Genomic DNA, 21,446 nt, shown 5'->3' with positions numbered 1-21,446 from the left:
TCAGCAGGATTAGTCACTGGATAGACAGGAAATAGTGGTACCTCTCCTGGGTTTTGCAGTGTAGGTTTTTTTATCTCTTCCTAATTCCTCTTGCTTTGGAATAAAGGCTCAAACCCCTACTTGTGCTCATACTGTAACATTCTTGCGTGGAGTGTTTTCCACAGGATTTTTCTCGTTCTTTCCTTTTATGTTTCTGCCCTTTCCAAGACCTGGACAGTATTGTTTCACTGGTGCTTTCCACAACACTATTGTTAGTATTGGTATTACTGTTCAACAGGAGTGATCAGATTTGATATTTGTACAGCACAAGTACAGTGATAAATCTGAACATCAGTGCTGAAGTCAGATATGTAAAGGAAAGGAAAATGACTGCATGATCTGTTTGAAATACCCACTTTATAGAGGAATTTAGCTGCCGTCTTAGCACTTTATGCCGGTGGATTTTATAAACCTGAATTGTTCTAAACACATTTAGTACCTTAGGTCTCTTTCTCCTTACACTGATGCATGCAACTCAAGGGCATGAAAATCAGTATAATGTCAGCCACTTCTGATACTGCTGTAGCTACTGGTGCTGAGTTCTGTGGAAGAATTGTAAGAAGCCAAGCATGCATCTTAAAAACAGTTCATTTTACTTCCAGTTTAATTTACTAATGTGGTAGTTACAGAGCTTTCTGCAACATACGAAGATGATTAATTATTTTGTTTGTGCAAGTCAAGAAAGTTGTTGTTGTATTTTCTAGATCCTTAGTGGGGGTTATTTAAAGTGGTATTTTTGAAATCAAACCATAGTGGCCATTAATGCCCATAAATCCTCCTGTGACTTTAACCCTGAAAGAAAAACAGTATCTCTAGAAGATATTCTGCTTTTAGTACTCTGGAATATGTCAGAATGAAGTGCACAGAATCCCCCTAATTTATTTTTTGAGTGCCTGCATTCTTAATGGAAGAAAAATGTCATGTTGTGCTTGCTGCACAATTAAAGCTACTTGGCTCTTGCCAGAGGTTCATCTCACAAAATACTTTATATGGGCAAGTGAAGAACACACGTAAGTAAGCAGAAATGAAAGATGCTTTATCTAAGGGTTTCCTCACAGAAGGTGAAGAAAATCTCATTCACGTTTAGTAAGTTATATAGCAAAAGCCCAGTAGATCAAATGGAGGGTATCTGGCCCGACGTTTACTTTCTGCATTCAGATGTAGACCTTGCAACTATCAAAATAACTTCTCAGTTGTCGTTTGCAATTTGACAAAGTATTTAAAGCACAGCCTTTTGCCATTTAAACAGAACATGCTTCACCTCTAAACTGCTGAGCTGTCGGAACAAAATACAAGATAAAGCTTATTCAGTAATCAGATATTTGTTAAACCCCAAAGACTTTGGCTGACTCGCGCGCTGGCAATCAAATGTGCACTTAAATGGTGCCCGAGTACATTTTTTCCAGTGCTTATTGGATTAAGTTAACCTGACAAATCAAACAGCCTTAGAGGATAAACCTACCAGAAAGAAAATGCTGCATCTTTTTAACCAGAGCACAGTGAGTTCAGCTTATCACAAAAACCCCTTTTGGAGGAAAGCCTGGTTTAGTTCAGCTAGAAATGTGATCTTGTATTAACCTGGCCTCTCGCTGTGCTGCGGTGTGCGGGGCTCTGGTAAAAGGTGACTTTTGGGTCTTAATATTGTATCAGTAAAAATATTCACTTCTATTAATGGGACTGTGGTTTCAGTTTATCAGCCGATGGTGTGCAGTGCTCCAGAAGAATAAGCTATGCCAGCATATTTTGAGAAGTTACCTTGCTAAATGCGTTGAACCTTTCCCCAAAGCTACTTAAAAAGGAAATTAGTAAACCTGGTTGTAGGAAATCAAACCAGGATTTCTCTCTTTTATAAGTTGCCTGTCAGTGCTCTGAAAAATTGAGTTGTTCTTACCATTTCTCTAAACTCAATTATGTGAGACCATCTCTTGCAGTAGACCTGTCAGCTGAAAAATGAGCATCCTCTGGCACCAGGGAGCTCAGCTCCGTGTGGACGTGGTCCCAGCACTCAAACCAGTGTCGCCACTTGCAGCTGGTGCGGTTCTGGGCAGAAGCACGAAAGGAGCTGGGTAAAACAGCTACATCCTGAAGTAGAGCAGGATTTTCTCCCTTAACCTAAAATGTGTGGAGAACAGCGTGACCTACCCTAAGGAGGCCATTGGCCTCTCATTTGGTTGACTGTTTTGTTGCTGCTTTTTTGGTCTGAACTGTAAAATAAATCCAGAGAGAGAGCACTTTGCTGTCTCTGTTTTATCAGATCTGAGTGGTTGTAATGCTCATCTGCCCATGCAGAAACGCAGCAAGGTTTGCCTGTGGAGTCTTGCATAAAACATAACAGTGCACGTTCAGGAATATTTGTGTTCACATTTCTCAGCATTTATTTTCTAAATAGCAAATTAGCTTTTGGATGTTTTTATTTGCATGTGGTTTTGTGCAAAGCTTGATATCAAAACATCTCTGTATGAGACGTGACCAAAGAGACTGGTTTTTTTTCTACTCCCTATGGGTTTGGAATATTATGAGGATCTGTAAAATCGTGAGTGGCACAGCAAGGCAAGAGAGAAAAATTCTGAGCCACCTGTGTCCTACCCTCAGGAACCAGCCAACATCAGGAGTAAAAACTAGGTGATGTTTTCAGAGCAGGTGAATGGGGGTGGTTCCTCACCTGGAAAATATCCTTTGGAGAGCTGTTGCATGCAGGGGTGCTCGATCTGATAGCCCCCGATTCCAAAATTGTGGGGTTTTGGAACAGCTTTCTGCATCAACACAGCTTTGGGGTTGATTATTTTGGTACTGAGCCTTACCTGGAGACAGGGCAATAGGTGAGATGGACATATTGATGCCAGGACAATATTCAAAACATCCCAGTTGTTTGTATGTTTTATTTTAGCCAAACATTGAGTTTGAGTAAGAGGTGACTGAAGAGGAAGACATTCCTTGAGATCTTAAAACCATCCTTGTGATCATTTTGAGCTCAAATACTGGGTTTTGCGGTGATACAGGTGAAATACGCCGTATACATCAGCGTGAGGGAGTGCTGGGAGCAGCGTAAATCCTCAGGTGTGGCTGTAGGTGGTTTGTGGTGACCAGGAGGAGGACTCTTCATCACCTTTGAACAGTTTGGATTAATGGATTCAGAGCAAGGTGGTGGAAAAAACCAGCAGTTTTGTGTTGTGTGTTGTGTGCATGGGAGAACTCCTCTCACTGAGCTTAGAGCTGACCGCTTGCAGACTCTGTAGAAATCCCACAGATGCAAGTTCTTAAATTTGTCAGCACCACCGCAGAGCTCTTGTTGCTGCCTGTGAAGCCTTCTCCTGATCCCTTGAATCCTGTGTGAAATAACTGTTTGTAGCAGTGTGCTCACAGCACAGTGAGCACCTGCACGTGGAGGTGACCGAGCCAAGCATGAACGATAAATCAAGGTACGTATCAGCACATGCAGGAAATTTGTCTCTCTGGGCACATTTTGTTAATGACTGTGCTTGTTTCTGTTCCTGCCTTTCAGTGCTGTGATTGATTGAGGTCTCCATGCCCTCTTCTTCTCTAAGTGACATTTGAGAGTTAAAAACTGCTTAACTTCTATATGTACACAATACTGTTGGGTTTTTTTCCCTCGAAAGTTTTAAGTGTGTTGCTAAATAGTAACAGTGTTGAAATATAAGGTGCTTTCTGTTTATTGGGATTTTTTTTTTACTTGAAAAATGCAAATGTGAGATATGTAAGTAAAATTCTTGAGTTGCTTTTCAGTTTGACCCTTTCTTGGGAGAAATTTTCTGCATGTAAGATACAGTTAAGTTGCTACTTTACACAAGATCAGTTGTAGAGAATCCAGGACTTGAAGGTAATTCAGACTGTACATAAGGCTAATCCTGTATGGATATGCAAAACAATGCTGGGTGTATTAGAACTGTCAAAAATTCAGACTTCAGGGGAACTTCTGTTGAGAGATGGGAGCCAACTGGTGATGCAGTGCGATAGAGATGGAATATCCAGAGCCGTGGGGTTGTTAACAAGACATAATACAGCAGATTTCTGACAGCAGATCAGCTTGGATCTCAGGCCAGAAACCCCCTCCTCGGCCCTGCTATCCTTGTCCTGAAATGGTTTCGAGGGGAGAGGCAGGGGTGACAGGAGTACACCAGTAGCTAGGCTTTTAGTGGTGGTCCAACAGCCCAGGCTCTGCACTTCCTCTCTAAAGCCATCTTTAAGTGAATGTTACTGTTGTGATAGTAAATTCTGCTGCTGAGTCGTAGTATACAATTTGAACTTCATTTTTCCCCCCGTTTTTCATTTGGATCACTTTTCTCTTGCTTCCCATTAGCCATACTTTAGTGAATGTGACTTTGGTGGGTTGTGCTTTGAGTTAATGAGGAATTTTGCCTGTCTCCTTTCAATCCTTGCAAAGGCTCTACGTGTCCCCGAGAAAATCTGCTACAGATCCGAAAACAGACTCGCCTTTAAAGTGGTGCCGACAGGTGCTGGATAACCCCAGTCCCGAGACAGAAGCAGCCTGCCGAACCCTTATAAACAGACTCGATCAAGGTACGGAAACTACGAACATGGCTTTTTCGAGTTTCTTTATTTCCATTTTACATTGAGAAACGGGAAAGCAAAGGAGCTGTGAAGTTTAGGGGTGCTGCAGTGGGGAACGGCTGCTTCAGCCGTGGTGCTGTGGTGCCTTTTCCTGCAGCCAGGTTGGTCCCTGTGTAAAACCCCCTGGTTTTGGTTTACATCGGTGATGCCTCAACTGATGGGGGTGAGCGATCGATAAGAAAACTGTGGTGGTGATTACAAGTGATTACAAAACAATCTGAACTGTGATGCTTTGCCTCTCTATTTTTTAAGACACAGATATGGGCATTTCAGATTCACCACCTTGCTTTCTGGTATGTTTGGGTTTTTTAACACGCTCAGAGCCTAAACACTAAATATTTTTAATGTTTTCAGACTCTCAATCAATTTTGGTTTTTAAATATTTAACCATCTTTAATGTAAACAATGGTTGCAGCTTTTTTCTATATGAAAAGTTCCAGTGGTGTTGTTTCTAATGGTGATTATTCTTACTGTATTTTACCATTAGTATCATTACCTAGGTAAAATAGTTGTCTGGTGCTAAAAGTTTACAACAATGAAACATTCAAATCTGTAACTTGAAGAAGTGGTATACTTGGAAACAGAGTTTTCTTCTGGTTTTTCATCCCCTAAAAGCACTTCATGGTGGCTTTCAGCTGTGCTGCTTAACCGCTGAGGGAAAAACCCCTCATTTAATCTGCCTGAAACCAAAAGGCTGCGGAGCGTTGTGTTCAGCAGCCGCACACCACAGCATGGTGGGGGTTGTAGGTTTGGGGTTTTTCTTGCCCTTCTTTGGAACGGGAAAGGATCAATCCCGTATTTGCCTGTTGCTGGTGTCAGAGCTGTTAGAATAGAGTTTACATCATCACAGAATGAGATGGTTTTTCTATTTTTCTATCTGTACCTATCTTATGGGCAGCTATGGATGACTACTTGCATTATTTTCTTAGAACTTCTCATTATAAAGCATTACAGAGCAGGACACGTTGCAGCCCCATCTGTCTGGTTTGACATCAAACACAAAACTTTGCCTAGCAGTGCTTGGAAAAGTGAAGTTTCTGAGCGAGTGAATGTTGTGAAGCTCAGTGATGCTCTTGCCTGCTGAAAATACAGCCCCAGTTTGGTACAGCGGTTGTTGTCTGCCTGGGTTCTGCAGTGCGAATGCTATAATTCTGACTTTGGTTTGACAGTAATTTGACTGCGGTGGTGTGAAGTCTGAGAGGCCACTGCTTTGTCTTGGTTTGCATTTTTTAGTTCCCAAACTAACAGTGTTTTGGTACTGCTTGTAACCAGGCTTATTTTGAGTTCAGCCTTGAAATTCCTGATTTGAGATAACTGAAGTAGTTTGAGAACAAACTTCATTTACTTTTATAAACCATCTGCGCTTCAAAATTTGAATGGAGATTCTATGAACTCTTCGCTTTCTGCCTGAAATGTTTCAGGCTTTATTTGTATTCTGTCACTCCTTTTTAACTAAAATAGTCTGACCTTATATTTGTGGGGCAAATAAAAAAGAAAACTATATAGTGAAACTGTTACTGTCTTAGCTGCTGTTCTCTCGACGGTAGTGGTTTGGTGGGCAGTTCAACCCCTGAATACAGATCATGGCCTGGGTCATTTTAGCATTGCAGCTTCCTAAGCGTGGATGCACCAAGTTTTGCTACCTGTCTTCTTTTGGATTGTTTTACTAACTCGTATGCATGTCTGCGCGCTGAATAAACATTTCAGAATGGTTGTTTTTCGTATCCATTTGCTCTCCTTTTAATCTAAAGGCATTGCTTTTGTAGTTTAATGCTGGTTTGATTCCATCATTAAAAATTCAAACTAACACGTGTAAACACAAAGTTCAAGGGAGTTATTTAAAATGAAGACGCGGTGTAGGAGTGATGGGTATTTATGAGAACAGTCATCTTTGAGGACCAGCGCTGAAACTGCCAGAAAAGTGTGGTTTCTTTAAAGTCTTGGAATTCTTCAGCAGTGACAAAGAGAGTTGGAAAGGAGAGCGAGCATGGGAGCAGGTGCTGTTCTGCTTCGTCCTGTACCTGACAGCAGCGAGATGTCCAATATTTAACCTTGTTTGATCTGCTGCCTTTCTTAATCTTGTGCTCCTTGGTTTTTAAAAATAATTTGCTAACCTTCATGGCTTTTTTGTATTTTTTCCTTCTAGCCAGTAGATGGAAAAACCTGTATTGCAGCCCGTTGGCATCACCCAGCGCACATAACTTGAATACAGAGACAGGCTCCTGTAGCAATGCACTAAACTCTCCCGGGCACCTCAAATCGACTAACAAAGCACTACTAACCTGTGGCAGCTCAGGTATGGCATGGCAGCGGAGCAGTGCGAACCTGGTGTGTTTAAAATGCAAGGGGTGTTGCTGATTGACATGGGGAAAAGCTGTTCAGAGGTGCAAGTCCACCCATGGGGTCTTCTCCTTTAAATTTGCTGACTTATTGACACAGGTTTCATCTGTTAAGTGGGAGAAAACCTCCTTGCATTCTAAATGTCTTGTAGTTATTGCATGGTCTTGTTTTTATAACTTTCTCTCTATGTATTTGTATATTGTACTAATTTTAAGTGACTTAAATAGAAAACAGCTGTTGGGGCAAAGAAACTATTGCTCTTGAATAATGTTATCATACGGAGGTGTTAATGTGATAAAGTTACTTGGATCCAGTTTTTCTGGCTTGAGAGTTTGTGACGTTTCTTTTGAAAATACAGATTAACATAGGCAACAGAAAGAAGCCTTGTGCTTTAAGATAAAAGGTGTAGTCTCCAGGATGTGCCTTTAAATTGGCCCAGTGGGCAGCAAAACGTAAAATAACCAAAGCTTTCCATCATACTTAGTGTTTGGAGTAAGACTTCCTACCCGAGAGGCAACTGACACCAAATCCTTGTTAGACTCCTATTATCAAAGCAGTCTTCCGTGATTTTTGGGGGGTTTTTAGTGGAAATGGCTATATCCTAATTCGCCTGTTTAAAAACATAAAGCATGTTTAACAGTTTCTGGCTTGAGATTTAACTTGATGTTAAATGAATGACCGACGTCTTTTAGAGAGGGAAAAAGAAAAGAGGGTTGTGTGTGGATGTTTTCACAGCTCCAGGTGTGCTTCTGAGCTCTGCCGTAAATCCAGAGGGACGTTTGTCTCCCTTTTGCAGACAAAAGGATGCCTGTACAGCTGATTGTCGTGAGTTAAATTCTGCAGGGAAACATCCCTAAACCAATTTCTAGGTTTTAACACGCAGTTGGTAGGCAATCGATGTTAGGTGTCTGGCCACCTTTTCACACAGCAGTGGCATAAAACCGCAGTGACTTCTTCAGTCACTCTGCAAATCTGCCGAGGCGGTCAAGGTACCAAATGAAAAGTGCAGTGCAGAGCAGGCTTTGTCCGTGTGGGAGCTTCCTTACCGTTCAAATGAAAAATGTTTAGCAGCAACTGCCCTTAAACACAAAACAAAAAACCTTTTGCAAAATCCAGATGTGGTTTATTTTGAAGATTCTGTAATGAAAACCACCATCTCACAGTGCTGAGCCGCAGCAGTTTTTACTGATGAGAGAGTGGGAATGTTTTCTTTCCCCTCCTTGGCTGTTTTTAAACAGAGCTGCAGTTTGAAATGCAACAGCCGAACTAAACACTCACAACTGAATTGGGAACTTGGCTTTTTAAAAAGCTGTGTTCAAGGTAAGCTGTAATTTTAACGCAGCTGTTTAGTATTATAGATGTTCATTACAGCAGGAAACCTCTGCTTGGTCATTATACTACAGGTGTAACCCCTCCTCTGGCTTTATTTCAACTGCTCACAGTGTTTTTCCCAGCACCAGAAGAAAGGAAAGGGGATGATGTTGGAGCATCCTGACGTGCGAGCGTGTGTTTGTGCACCCTTCGTGTTGCAGTTGCGCTTCTGTCACTGCATTACATGAGCATCTGGAAAAACCTTGTCTTTTCAAATGGGCAATTTGAGGTTTGCTGGTCCAGAGCAGTTCGCTCAGTGTCCACCTAAGAAATTCATTTGATGCTTGGACTTCAAATGGACTTTTTCAGTTCCTGCTTTTCAAAACTTGAAGAAATAACATTGGAATCACATTGGGAACCTGCTGCTTGTTCCTGCCTGCCTGGAATTAGTCATTGTTTGAAAGGGTTACTCATCAGCAGTGGTTTTGGGATGGTTTGCCGAGAACAGACAAAATATTTTATTTCTAGCAACACTGCTGAGAATTATTCAGTAGGTGCACTAAAAGTCAGTGGTAGATGACATTGCATAGATGCTTTCCCCCCAAAAAAATTGCTGGCTTGTATGGTTGATCTGTAGACTGGTGTGCTAGAGCCTACATGGTGCCTTTTGTTGAAGTGATGATCTCTGGTCCCTTCCTAAGCCAGATTTGTATTCGTTAAGCCTTCTCCAGCTGAAAGCCGTGCTCAGTGCCCTTAGGCTCTGGCCTATCTGCTGCCTTTTGCTGATCTGTCAGATCGGGATTGTAGTTTTTCTTTACTATAGTGAGTCTAAATGTATCTACTAATTGCAACCTTGTCTTGGAATTACCTTAAGGTAATGATGTCCTGTCTCCTAAAATAGCTCTGTGTGTTATGTGGTCTCGTATCTCTGTGTGAGGGTTATGCTAGGAGCGTATTATGGTATTTGGCACCATGTAGCACAGGTAAGCACGTTTGCCATGTAGAGGTTTTACACTGACTATTCCTTCTGTGCTTACAGAAATATTTCTAGCAAAGTTTTAGGGTTTTTTTGTAGTTTGTGTTGGTTTTTTTTTAATACAAAGCAGTGTGGTAGTTATAAAATGGGAAAAGAAGGTGGAGGTACGCTCAGCATTGCATGCTCTTTCTCAAAGAAGTACCAGCAGGTGAAACCTTGTACTTAATGATGATTATGATGATCTTTTAATCATTATTCTTTAAAAGGAAGATTATTTGTTCCTCTTCCTAATGCCTGGCTTATGGAAAAACTTCCCTGGTGGAAAGATCCTTCCCGTTGTTTTGGTTTTTTTCATGCTGCTCCATGAACAAGCCGTGTCCTTCCCTGTAAGGCAGAGCTTGGATTGTCATGGGAGGGGAAAAGGATAAACCTCAGGAACAGGGAGGAGGCAATCCAGTGTAAACGCAGCTTTGTGTAAGCAGACTGCATGGCTGGGTTTTGAGGTTACTGCACTGTAAAAGCCATTTGGATCTTTTTTACTCCTGTGACTGCACACCAATGCCCTGGCAATATCTGGATCAGAAGCTGTCCCTTTCTCAAGATAGGCAGAAACAGCACCGATCTTTTAAAGGATATTGCCAAGCCCAAAGTTACCAAGCATCCGTTTGCCACCTTCTGGACAGAAATCTACTTTTTTTTGTTTTCCTTGCATAAAGACACTTCCTCCTGAAAATGACAGGTTAAAATACCGAGTGCTGCATTCTCAAGGAAATTCTAACTCCTTAATTATTTCCAGCAACTGCACTTCAGCTCCCCAACTGTCATTACTGGACTAAATACTCTGCTGCTCGTTCCTGTTTTTTGTGTGTGTCTGAGTGCTCTGTGTCCCTGCAGGTTACCTGAGCATGCACTCTGCGCTCAGCTCCCAGTCGTCGGTGGACAGCGAGCTGAGCACCTCCGACGACTCCATCTCCATGGGGTACAAACTGCAGGACTTGACCGACGTCCAGGTCATGGCCCGCCTGCAGGAAGAGAGTACGTGACCGCCGCCACCTTTTGTTACGGGTTTAGAGTCGTAGAGGAACATACTGGGAGCCCAGCCGTTCTTCTCTTCCGCCTTTACAGGACTAAAGCTGAAAGAGCTGAAATTACAGTTTAAGTTTTGCCCTGGCGAAGTGTTCAGAGGCAGCTCTGCAAACGTAACCTGAGCATAAACTGTGTTTGTGTCCCCGCGTGTGGGGATTTCGGGGCCCTGATCCAGTTCCCATGAAATCACTGCTGAACTCTTCATTGACTTCAGTGTGATTTGGATCGGGTCCTAATTGAAGATCAAGGTGGAACAAAGTGGTTGGATCTGTGTTTCTGTGCAAATTAATCATTAATTTGATTTACAGGAACTAGAGAATGAAGTTCTCTGTTCTTTTGGAGAACATTTTCTTACTTTTAGTACTGTGCCTTTATAAACTTTGAAAACTCTGTGGTCCAAGAATTCGAATATGAGAGCAAAAACAGCAAAAGAGATAAAATCTTGTTACCACGTTATTGCACCGGAGCGCACAGGAAAAGCTGTATTAAATTGAATACAGCAAATAACAGCCTTTTTCTTCCTAAACTTGAATGTTTTCTTAGGCTTTGTGATCACTGCACAATAAAGGTCAAGGAAATCCTGTCCCGTAAGAAGTTTCCAGTAAAAGATGAGAAGTGCTTCATCCTTAGAATGATGGAGGCTTTTCATGGTTGCATTGTGAAGGGGGAAGAGCCAAACACTTGTTTTATTTGAATCCCTGTAATGAAGGGAGTGCACTGAGAGGAGAGCATTTCAGAGCTTCAACTGATGCCTTTCTCAAAAGTACCTTCAACCAGTTTGAAAAATTAGTTCTTGGTAAGAAGCTAGTTGATGGATTTTGTTAGGAAAGATGACTTCAGTAAAGGTGGCAATGGGGGGAGGACATATAAATAAACGTGTGTTGTGACTGGGTGAGGCATTTCCATTATAATGTCTATTTTTGGACTATGCTGCCCTGTGTCCCCAGGCCTCCGCCAGGATTGTGCCTCCAGCTCTGCCTCCGTGTCACGCCGCAGCTCCAGCGCCTCCCTCCACTCCCTGCGCAGAGGCACCTACAGCGACCAGGAGTTCGACACCTACAGCCTGGAGGATGAGGACGACTACGACTGCTCCCTGTCGTACCGCAGCGCTCACCGATACTCACCATCCCCGCTCAGCTCCCCCCGCTGCCAGTCCCCTTCCTCCAGTGCAGATTACAGCAGGGCATCCACATCCCGCATCTGTCCCCCAAGGAGATCTGTGCAAAGTCCGATGCAGGACCGGCTCAAGTATGCGAACAGTGAAGGTGAGATACTCGTGAGTTTTGTACAAGTCGGTGGAAGTAATTTTGACATTCACACTTCAAAAGTGCTGTTATTTAATGGAATTAGTTGCACACTTGTCTGCTCCTAAGCACTGTGTTTGTCAAGAGATAGTCTAAACCATGATACGTCTCCAGAAGCAGCAAATAAGAGCATTTGCTCTCGATTTCAGAGGAGATGCGCCACAGCATGCCCAGCCTGGCCAGGACGAGCCTCCGGGCTCTGGAGTCCGTGCGGAGCAGTCGGAGCCCGGAGTCAGATCTGCAGGTGCCGAGCAGCCGAATCCCACGGACACAGCAGCGCTCAGCAGGTCAGTGCAGCATCCCCTGCTTTTGTTGGTTTAACCGATCCAACACCTGAGGCCCTTAAAAGGCCCAATATCCCAAAATCCTGTTGCCAACTGGGTTATCCTTCACTATCCCGTGTGTAGGTCTGGCTCCCAGCAAGCTCAGGTACTCCTCTGGCTCTGGGCAGTCTCCCCTAACGGTGCGGCAGCCGCTGAAGGCCGGGTCATGCGCAAACTCTCTGTTAGCAGCCAGGCAGCCCGTGAAAGCTGGCAGCTACGGAAGTCCTGTCGGCGGCACTCGAAAACCACAGGCATCGGCGCCGGGTCCCGGCTCCTCCAGCAGCGGCTGCACCTCCAGGAGCAGCAACGCGGTCACTGTGGCAAAAGTTACACCCATGAAAGTGCGCACGTCGGTCGGAGGCATCTCGGTGCCCAGGAGCAAGCCCACGGCACCATCCAAGAGGTAAGAGTGAGACCTTGAGCCTCAGACTTCACTGCATGGATTAGAAATGCTTTTTTATAAAGTGGGGGTCATCATTTTAAAGTGGGTACAGAGCCGGGTCAGAGCTACTGATGTAGGAAAGCCAGTAAAGAAAGGGTGCCCTTCAGCTGGTGGATTCATGGAGGTGACGTACTTTGCCCCCAGCTGAGCAGCAAAGGGGTCGCAGTTCCTGTAAATACCACTACAGTTAAACTCTGTGGGTGTGTGTGAGCTGACAGGCTGGGACTCACCGCCTGCTGAGTGAGTTTAAAAAGATAAATGCTTTTTAAAATCAAAGCCGATTATCCAGGAAAATGAGGCGGCGTGGGCTCAAGCTTATTTCTGTAAGAAATTAACATTATGGCACGTTTATTTGGTACATCACCTGGTTTGGGGAAGGGGAAAAACTCTTCCAAAGGACTAATAAACTCCCTTTACTGTTAATGTAACAGCCTTCCCAGATGACTTCAATGCCTCTGTAACTTTGCTACCAGGAAAATAAAACCACAAAACCCACCAGATTTTCTCCCTCAGTCTTCAGTCAGGACTTGAGGTGGGCATTGTCTGAGCCCTAATGAGTTTTTAAAGGAGCTGAAAAGTAGGACAAGTTAACAAGGCGTCTCTTAAACTTGATTCGTTGTCTTTATAGAACAGGCTGAAAGCAGAGCATATACAATAGTTTACAAAAATGTACAATTTTTGCTTGTTGCCCAAGTCTGAACCGAGTTAGGGGCTACATCTTAATCCAGGAGGAGGCAATGGGTTTTGGGACTTTTTTTTTTTTACATTTATTTTCCATCTTATAACTTTTAAGATTAGCTACCTAAATATTTAGACAGTGGGTATCTGAATTCTGTAGATAGTCTAAAGCAGCAGCTGTTCAGGTAGAACATACTCAGTCTCTTCAACGAATAAGGCCTCTAAGATGCATCTAACGCCTCCCTGCACGTGGCTTTATGCCATTTTAGCAAAGCACACTCTTCATCCCGCTGTCCTCAGGCAGCCGCTCTGCTTTTTTTGTCTGGTAACTCCACTACCGAATTCCAAAAGCTGTTTTTTACAGCTATTTGCAGTACAATTATAGTGTAAACCTGTTATGATTGAGGGAAGTTAAGCTGATTCAGTATCCGACTAATAAGTAGTACTTGCTGACTTTTAATGTCCTGTTGCAGCCTTCAGTAAACTGAACTGTATCTACTTAATTTAAAAAATAAATCAATCTGTTTGTGTCCAAGCAGGTTTGTGCAGGCAGCACCACCCCCCGAGGACGACTCCTGGAAGGACGGGTGCTACTGACCCCCAGGCTGACCCTGCGGAGCAGCCCCCCAGCTGGCTGGGTGCAGCCCCTGACATGACAACACAGCCCGGTGTCCAGAGTCCTTCAGTCCACACCAGCTCACCCCCTGCTCCTGCCGACAGCCTCACTTCTGCAGTGGGACAGACAACTGCTGCTGCGCCCACTGCTCAAACACGACTGGAACACGAGTCTTTGGAGACCGAAAATAGCCTTATTTGATACAGACCTCTGCCTGCAGCCCTTTGGGGGTCTGTCACTAAAAACTTAGGTGATTGCTCCTGAGGACGCTGCGTGAAAAGGCACCTGCTTGTCCCGTTAGTGCCAGAAAGCAGCTTCGAGCAGTGGCTGGGGGGGACTAGAAATAGCGATACAGGTGTTAGGAGTAAGGCTTTTAAAACTCAACCTGATGTTCTCTGATACTTGTCTGACACTCAGCTGTTGGGGTTGGTTTGGTTTTGGTGTTTTTTACTTCTGTATAGAATGTATTTCTGCTACTTTTTATTGTTTTTATAATGGTAGTGCACTCCAAGCTGTGGCATTCGAGCGCATCCATCACGGTTCACAAGCGAAGGGGCAGTACACAATATTTGTGTGGGTTTGTGTGCAGGGACAGGGGGCACTGGTTAAACCCTGCGATTTGGCAGCAGCTTCAGTTTACAAACACCAGGTGAAAGTAAACTTTTTAAAAACACCCCCCAGCTGCTCTGACTTGAGGCGTTTCCCATCAGTCTCCTTCAGCCTCCCTCACTGCCCTCGTTTTTGTAGACATTTTCTATTCTTTGGCTATGAAGGATTCTGCTCCAGTGGCCTCTTCCTCAGCGAGCACTGGATGCCATGGATACATCTTAGTACAGAAAACATGCACTGACAGCAATGTTCTCCCTGCCATCAATGTGATTTTTATAGTGTAGTTTAATAAAATGTTCTGGTGCTGGATTAGATCTGCTTTATTCTGCCTGCTGAAGCGGCTTTTGGGCCAGGAACGAGGATTTTCATCTGTGGGCTGCAGCACTTCAGCTCTGCACAGGTACACAGGTCTGCAGAGGAAGCCTTGGGATGCAAGCAGTGATATTTACCTTGGGATTTCCTAAGGATAAGGTGAGTGTTAGCAGAGGAAAACTCAATTCACAGCACTCGGTTCACATCTTTCCTAGGAGAACATCCACAAGTACCCTAAGCACAACAAAATATGGGAAGCGACACTGACAGCAGGGACAGCAGAGATCACTTTTTGCATCAAGTTTGCTTTAGAAATAAAGAGGAAGAGACAGGGGCTATCAAATTGCTGTTTCAGACTGGCTCATGAGTGTTACTTCACCTGGACAGACAGTACTAGGAGTTCCTGGAAAAGTAAGTAAGATGTTTAAATAGTGTCAGGTTATATTCTGGTTAAAGCTTGTCAGGCAGGTGATGTTGTTTCTATGAGGAACTGCTGCATGGATGCCCCCTGAGACACAGATCTGGGTGCACATTTCTAGACCGACCAGAAACCCCAAGAGAAGCAAGCAAAAACTTTAACCAGGACCTTACCTCATGGTTGGCTTCTGCCTGGATTCATGGGCATTTGAAAGATAAATCCATCCTGGCAGGGACCTGACCATGGCAGGAAAAGGGCAGCTCTGCTTTTGGGCCACACATCAGGAACATCAACCACAAAACCCAGCGCTGTAAGCACCACTTAAAATGTTAATTTAAGTTTTATCCTTTCATTTTTCTGTGCCATTTTCATAGCAGGTGCTTTTCCCTCACATTTTTATATTCTCTATCACCCTGAGCCCCAGCAGATGCCATTAAATGCAACTTTGCCTCAAACCAAGATAACAATCAACTGCATTCAAACACTTTCTGCAAGGGTAAGAGGAAATCCAACTCCCTCATGCTGATGCATGAGCCTGCTTCCACAACCTAATACTGCATCAGCATTTAATGCTCTGGAGGTAAATGACAGGGCACAGAGTTTTCAGAGTCAATCAGCCTGATAAACCCAGGACAAGTGGGTTCTCAGCTGGGACTGAATAAGAGGAAAGGCACCCATTGCTGGAGGTGGGGGGTAGATCACTAAAACTGCCTTCAAGTTTTAACACAGACTTCTTACTTTGCTTCTAAGCAATAACAACCACCACTGCCCTGCCTGGGCCAGCGCTCTCCCACCACGAGTGCTGTGAGGCAGTGGGTATCATGTCCCCCTATCCCCAGCAGTCACAGCAGGGAACAGCAGCTGCTTCCCCCCACCAGAAAACAGCCCCTGCTGCAGCAAAACAACCCCCAGATCCTTCCAAAACTCAAGGTTTTACACAGCCATCGCAGAAACCGTTTCACAGCAGCACTTCTGCATGCGAGGTGACACCGCAGTCCCAGGGCCACCTTCCTACCATCTGCATCCTTCACAAAACTGAAGAAATCTGCTTTCTGTACAGGAATTTTATTTAAATCAAGTTACCTTTGTTTTTACACTAATGCCTCAGTGCATCCTTTAAAAGGAAAGGAAGTATTTTCTTTAAAAAGTATTTGTACATAAGACAACAGATCATAGAAACGGAACACGGTAACACAACCACCCCTACAACATGCACAGCTGTACACCGAGCCACGGGAGGCTGAGGAGGAGGAGGAAAGAGGAAGGAAACCTTTCTCTACGCTTTACATTCCGTTAAACAGATACAGGTGCAGTGCCTGCAGTGCTGGGCAGAACCCCTGACACCTGCTGGATAGCGAGATCTGGTTAAATTACAGCCTTGCAGGGAAATCCCAGCAAGTGTGTGAGTTGGTAGAAGTCTTTACCAAGGTCCACGTACCGCACTCCCAGAGCAGCGCCTGGAGGAGCAGCGGTGCTGGGCACAGGGAACCCACGGCACCAACCAAGCCCTCGAGTTTGAGCACCAAACGGAGCCGCCCCTTCCCTACCTCCACAGCCTCCACCCACCAGGAGAAGCCAAAAAGACACAGCTCCATTTGCAGATCATCTGATGCTCTTACAAGATTGCAGCCGTTTCTCTTCTCTCAGAAATGAGCCTGTAAGATAAAGACAGACACCCCTGCACCCCTCATCCCAGGCGGCAGCAGCTTCAGATTCGGGTCTGCAGCTGGGACAAACGCAGCCCTCCCTGTCCTCAGCAGCACCTCACCAGCACCCCTCATCCTACATTTGGTTTCAGCCCTGGGTTTGGTTTTGGTTGTTTTTTTCCCTTCAGAAGAGCCCATGTCTCAACACCCTCCGAAAGAGCCTCTCTCTTCAGACCAAAGCATGCAGCCATCGCCTCCAACCTCCCGTCCCTCTTCTGTCCTCAGGATGTAGCGCAAGCCTGGAGTAACAGCACAAGCAGCAGACACCTGGCACCTCACGAAGCCAAACTAACAAATTGGCCCCCCAATTTCACCTTAGCAAGTGGTAACGTTAGCATTCCTCGTAGCCCACCCTCAAAAGAACAGGAGAAACAATGTGAGAAAGCAGTTACATAACCGCAACCTGAACCATATGCAACCATCTCCTTTGCTGCACTGATTTAGCTACAAATCAAGAGATGGAGATGAGGAAGAAGTGAGGATGAAGAGGCAGCAATTTCTAACCGCTGGGGTGACCCAACACCCCCTCCTACCTCCAGGAAATGGCTGATTTCCTACAGAAGCAGCACCTCCACCCTATGGTGCACAAAACTCCAAAGCCACTCTTTTTGTCACTCCCAGTATCACAGTTGTCACCTCTGCGTGCTGAAGCGCTGCAGAACCACGTGAGGCCAGACACAGACCTCCAATATCTGTGGGAAGTGGGAGTTCACACCCCCCCACCTTGTCTCAGCCCCTGCCCTGCCCTCCACACCATCCCCACATTCAGGACAGTTCCCAGCGGCGCCGTCCTCCACCTCCACGCTCACACGAAAGCGCAAAGCGACGGGGACATGGGGGCGAGCATGCACAGACACCCCCTGCAGCTGGACGTGCTGCCCGCCCAGCTGGGAAGGTTGGAATCGGAACAGAAAAATTAACAAAAAAAGAAACAAAATAAATCCCTTCAAGTAATTTAAACCAGCCCATTCTTGAGGTTACAGCTGCAGAGCGGTGACCTGCTGGGCCTGTTCGGGGTGATAAGGCAAAAAAGTCTTCAGTCCTGGAGGGATGGAGGAATGAGAAGGTGTCAGTAGTGAAGGACTAAGAGTTATGCCATAGGTTGCTTCTCCACGCTCCTGTGATTCCCATCTCCAAGTGCCCAGCACTGGCTGCCTCCAGTTACTTCTGCACGCAGCTGGGCCACGCGAGCCCCCCGCAGGCAGCCGAGACGATGATGTAGATGATAACCTGGGGAACCAAAACACTGCGTCAGCAGAGAAATACAGCACTGCATTCGGTCACCGCTGACTTGGCCTGGCGATCGAAACGCAAGCCTGGAAACCCCCGAGAACCCCAAATAACTTGTCAAATGTCCTACAGGACAGCTCACTGTGTGGGCGCCTCTCCCTGCCCATCCCCAGAGACCTGGAGCTGAGAATTGTCCCCCAGCAAGACACAAAGGAGGGCTCAGCGGTGACAAAGCACCTCAGGCTCCTAACCTGCAATTAGCACTTCAGCACTCTCACATTAGCACTGCTTGTGTTTATTACAGGCTGGAGGTTCACTGTCACATCAAAAACACCTACTTCAGAGTTAAGTAATGAGGTACTAAAGGCTAGAAACCTGTTGTACACAGAGCAGCCGTAACTCTGAACCCCCACTAATGGAGCTGGTGAAGCAGCTGCCTGTGGCAGGCGCTTCGAAGCCAGACAGAATCGTCTGGAAAGCTTTTCCTATTGCCTTGACAGGAAAAGTCACACCAGACCACCAAAACACTCATTTTACAGCTCAGACCCTCCCAGGCACAGAGCTGAGTACACGTGGGTGCACAGACAGTAACACACTACAGGCATTTTCCAGTAGTTAAGCTGGGCTTAAGAGCTAAAGGTTCCTACTCCATACTCACAAGTGATACAATGATGATGACAATGGTGAGCTTGAGGTTCTTCATACACATGGCTCTGGCAAGGTTCCTGCTGGTCGTTTTGAAAGTGAGTGACTACGAGAGAAAGTCAAACAAATTAATTCCTGCACCCACACCCCTGGGAGCTCAATGAAGGGGCTTTTCCCAGCTCCTGCCTCCCCAGCAACCCAACCCACTGCAGTTACCTCCTGCAGAGCCATTTAACTCCTGCACCAACACAAAACTCAACAGGCACCAAGAGAAAACTCCCTCACGCTACTTCAGCGGGAGGATAAAGTGCGGTATCAAGTCCTGAACAAGCTGGGGTTGTGCCTTCCCATGCACAGCCTGGGGGAAGGAAACACAGACCACCACTAGGTCTGCAGGCTCCCACAGGATCAGGTCACCTCAGAGTACTCCTGGTCAGGTTCTCCTAGGTCTTCCAACCCTTAGGGAACTGAAGTGCTCCAAAATATTTATGGAACCACTGATCTCATCACCAACGCATTATTACTGTAAATATACCTGCAAAATGAGAGAGCCCATGCTGCCACTCTCCACAGGGAGAAGTTCTTTCATGCTGGAACTTTCCTCCAGTATTTGGGCCTGATGTATGGGTCTCCTCTCTGTATCCTGCAATTCCACCCATTCAAAGCAGGTTTTGCTCACCAATGACCTCAAGCCCCCACCTGTATCAGTGCCACTGCTTGCACCCGCTGTCCTGGAGCAGCCCAGCAGCAGCCAGCTCGGCAGCACACTCTGCTGGTTGTTCTCAGGTTTTCCCCACAAACTACCCACAGTTTTTCCAGGCAGAATCACACCCCTAGGAATCACAGAACACTAGGAGTTGCTGAGAGGACGCTCTTTTTGCTGAGGTTCAATGCCAAACGAGCATATCTACACAGCTCCTGAGTTATAGAAACTGTGGTTTTTGACTTAAAGCCAATTCCCATGCCTTATGTAAGCTTCAGGAGCCCTCAGCTGTGCCATGTGGAAGCAGATTGCTGGGGATCAGCATACTCCATCGCAGTCCAGGCAGCTTCTCCTGAGGACAGCGCTGCTCTGACTGCCAGCTCCTTCAGATGTCCCCCAAAAGGGCCTCTGCTGAGAGGGATCTAACACATCTGGTTCACGAATAACATTCTGGGGGTCAAGGCTACTACAGGAGTGAGAAAACACAGCCCTTTTACTCTGAAGTTTGAGCTTTTCAGCTGGAGCTCTTCTCCAGACTTACCGAATCCACAAGATTCTCTGTTTTATCGATCAGCAACTCCAGCTTCTCTCCTCTCTGGGCCACAAGGTCTGGAGAAAAAGACAAAACCACAAATCTGTCAGTCGAATCCCAGTGTAAAAAGCTGCTTTCAGTACCCAAGCCCAACTGACAGCCCACCAGCCATCGAGTCGCTCTTAGCCTTTCAGAGCTCGCCAGGCAACAGCACTGAGGGAATGGTCACCTCAGGCTACGTTTTGGGCCTGACCTGACTCAATTTTGGTCCATTCCAGATCTAATCCTCTGTTTTTAAGTGGTCAGACTTGTCCGAAGCCAAACCAGCCTCTCACACAAAAACAAAACCAAGGCTACCAAGGAGCATTTTCCTCAGAGTGGCTGCAGGAAAAGCCACAGCAACGAACAGCCCAAATCACCAGCTGTGCAATCTCAAGCCATGCTCCTCACCCCCACGTGTCACCCGCAGCCAAATTCAATGCAAGGGACAGCTTGGGAACTCCCCCAGCCCCGAGGAGCCCTGCACGCGTGGTGCTGAGGGAAGCCAGGTACCTATGTTTCGAACCATGATTCCTTTCAGTTCATCAATCTGAGCTTGCGTCTCTGCCACCTGGTCGGTGCCCTTGCTCTCCGAGTGGTATTTCTGTAACAAACCAACAGTCAGTGAAACCGGGGACCCTCAACACTGCTCTTCAGTTCCTTAAGACGAAAAAAAAAACCAAACAAGAAGGAAACTGCTGGTCATTGCAGAACAGCACAGCCATAAATGTGAGTCTTCAAGGTACCCGAGACCCTTATAAGAGGGTAACAGACAAAAACCTGTCTTTCTCAGCCACTCACAGGTCACACGTGTCCGTCTGCAAGGCAGCCGCATGCCTGTGACGTCCAGAGCACCCAGAACTCACAGCTCTGCTGATACTGAATCCCTCTGGTGCACTCACCATTGCTCCACTTCATGACCACCCACGTGGCTACTTAAACCCCAATTTTCTTCTGAATAAGCATTCAATTTGCATCCGTTTCTGCTAACACGGTAAGAGGCTCTAGCACCAACAGCATCCACACACAGATCGTAATTAATGGTTATAGCACTGAGTGAAACAGCTCCTCTGAACCCTCTCCTCAGGGGTTCAAAGCTTTGGGGTTTGGAGGGTTAGTTTTTTTAGGAGAAGGTGCAGAACTGGTATGCTATCAAAGCTGGTCCCTGGTTTTGCTGGAAGCGTAGCCTCCCTTTTCAGTATTATCTGTGCTCTACGCACTCAACACTTGAGTTGTAGCACAATCTCTGAACTGCTCCACGATCCCTTCCTCTACCCTCAGCCTCCCACGAGTTAAAGTCCTTCAGTTACAGGAACCCCCTGGATAACAGCCCTGCTCCTGCACTTCATGTCAAGTTTAATCTGCAGGGCTCTGCTCTCAGCAAGTTTTGGGGCTGTTTGAGGGAAGAGCTTTCTGTCATCGCTTCACTCCTGGGAGCCGACGCCTGCATTCCTATCAATATGCAAAAGCTAAGGCAGGCCCGTCTCGCACTTCAGAGAAAGGGAAAGGCTGGGATTTTTAGAGGGTATCAGCACCACGCTCTGAAG

At 45.7% G+C, this 21,446-nt stretch overlaps 2 protein-coding genes across 3 annotated transcripts in view; one reads left to right on the top strand and one right to left on the bottom strand.

Moving 5' to 3' along the window:
* The window catches only part of LOC104540718 (SLAIN motif-containing protein-like), an 18,245-nt gene extending 4,559 nt beyond the window's left edge, over window positions 1-13,686 (top strand). Inside the window, exons 2-8 of the mRNA XM_010184584.1 lie at window positions 4,442-4,578; window positions 6,776-6,925; window positions 10,151-10,291; window positions 11,290-11,607; window positions 11,796-11,933; window positions 12,054-12,372; window positions 13,629-13,686. Coding sequence (XP_010182886.1) covers window positions 4,442-4,578; window positions 6,776-6,925; window positions 10,151-10,291; window positions 11,290-11,607; window positions 11,796-11,933; window positions 12,054-12,372; window positions 13,629-13,686 — 1,261 coding nt within the window. The remainder of the gene's footprint in view (window positions 1-4,441; window positions 4,579-6,775; window positions 6,926-10,150; window positions 10,292-11,289; window positions 11,608-11,795; window positions 11,934-12,053; window positions 12,373-13,628) is intronic.
* A 4,011-nt stretch (window positions 13,687-17,697) lies between these two features.
* VAMP7 (vesicle-associated membrane protein 7) overlaps window positions 17,698-21,446 on the bottom strand; it is an 8,472-nt gene continuing 4,723 nt past the window's right edge. For both annotated transcript variants that reach the window (XM_010184582.1, XM_010184583.1), the window contains 4 exons: window positions 20,413-20,503; window positions 19,870-19,937; window positions 18,639-18,731; window positions 17,698-17,980 (listed from right to left, as the gene is read on the bottom strand). In XM_010184582.1, the coding sequence (XP_010182884.1) occupies window positions 17,912-17,980; window positions 18,639-18,731; window positions 19,870-19,937; window positions 20,413-20,503 (321 nt within the window). In that variant the 3' untranslated portion in view covers window positions 17,698-17,911. The remainder of the gene's footprint in view (window positions 17,981-18,638; window positions 18,732-19,869; window positions 19,938-20,412; window positions 20,504-21,446) is intronic.

Source organism: Mesitornis unicolor, unplaced genomic scaffold, assembly GCF_000695765.1.
Source record: "Mesitornis unicolor isolate BGI_N332 unplaced genomic scaffold, ASM69576v1 scaffold8635, whole genome shotgun sequence".
Lineage (NCBI taxonomy): Eukaryota > Metazoa > Chordata > Aves > Mesitornithiformes > Mesitornithidae > Mesitornis > Mesitornis unicolor.
Note: the sequence above shows the minus strand (reverse complement) of the source record. Positions and strands in the feature narration are given on the sequence as shown.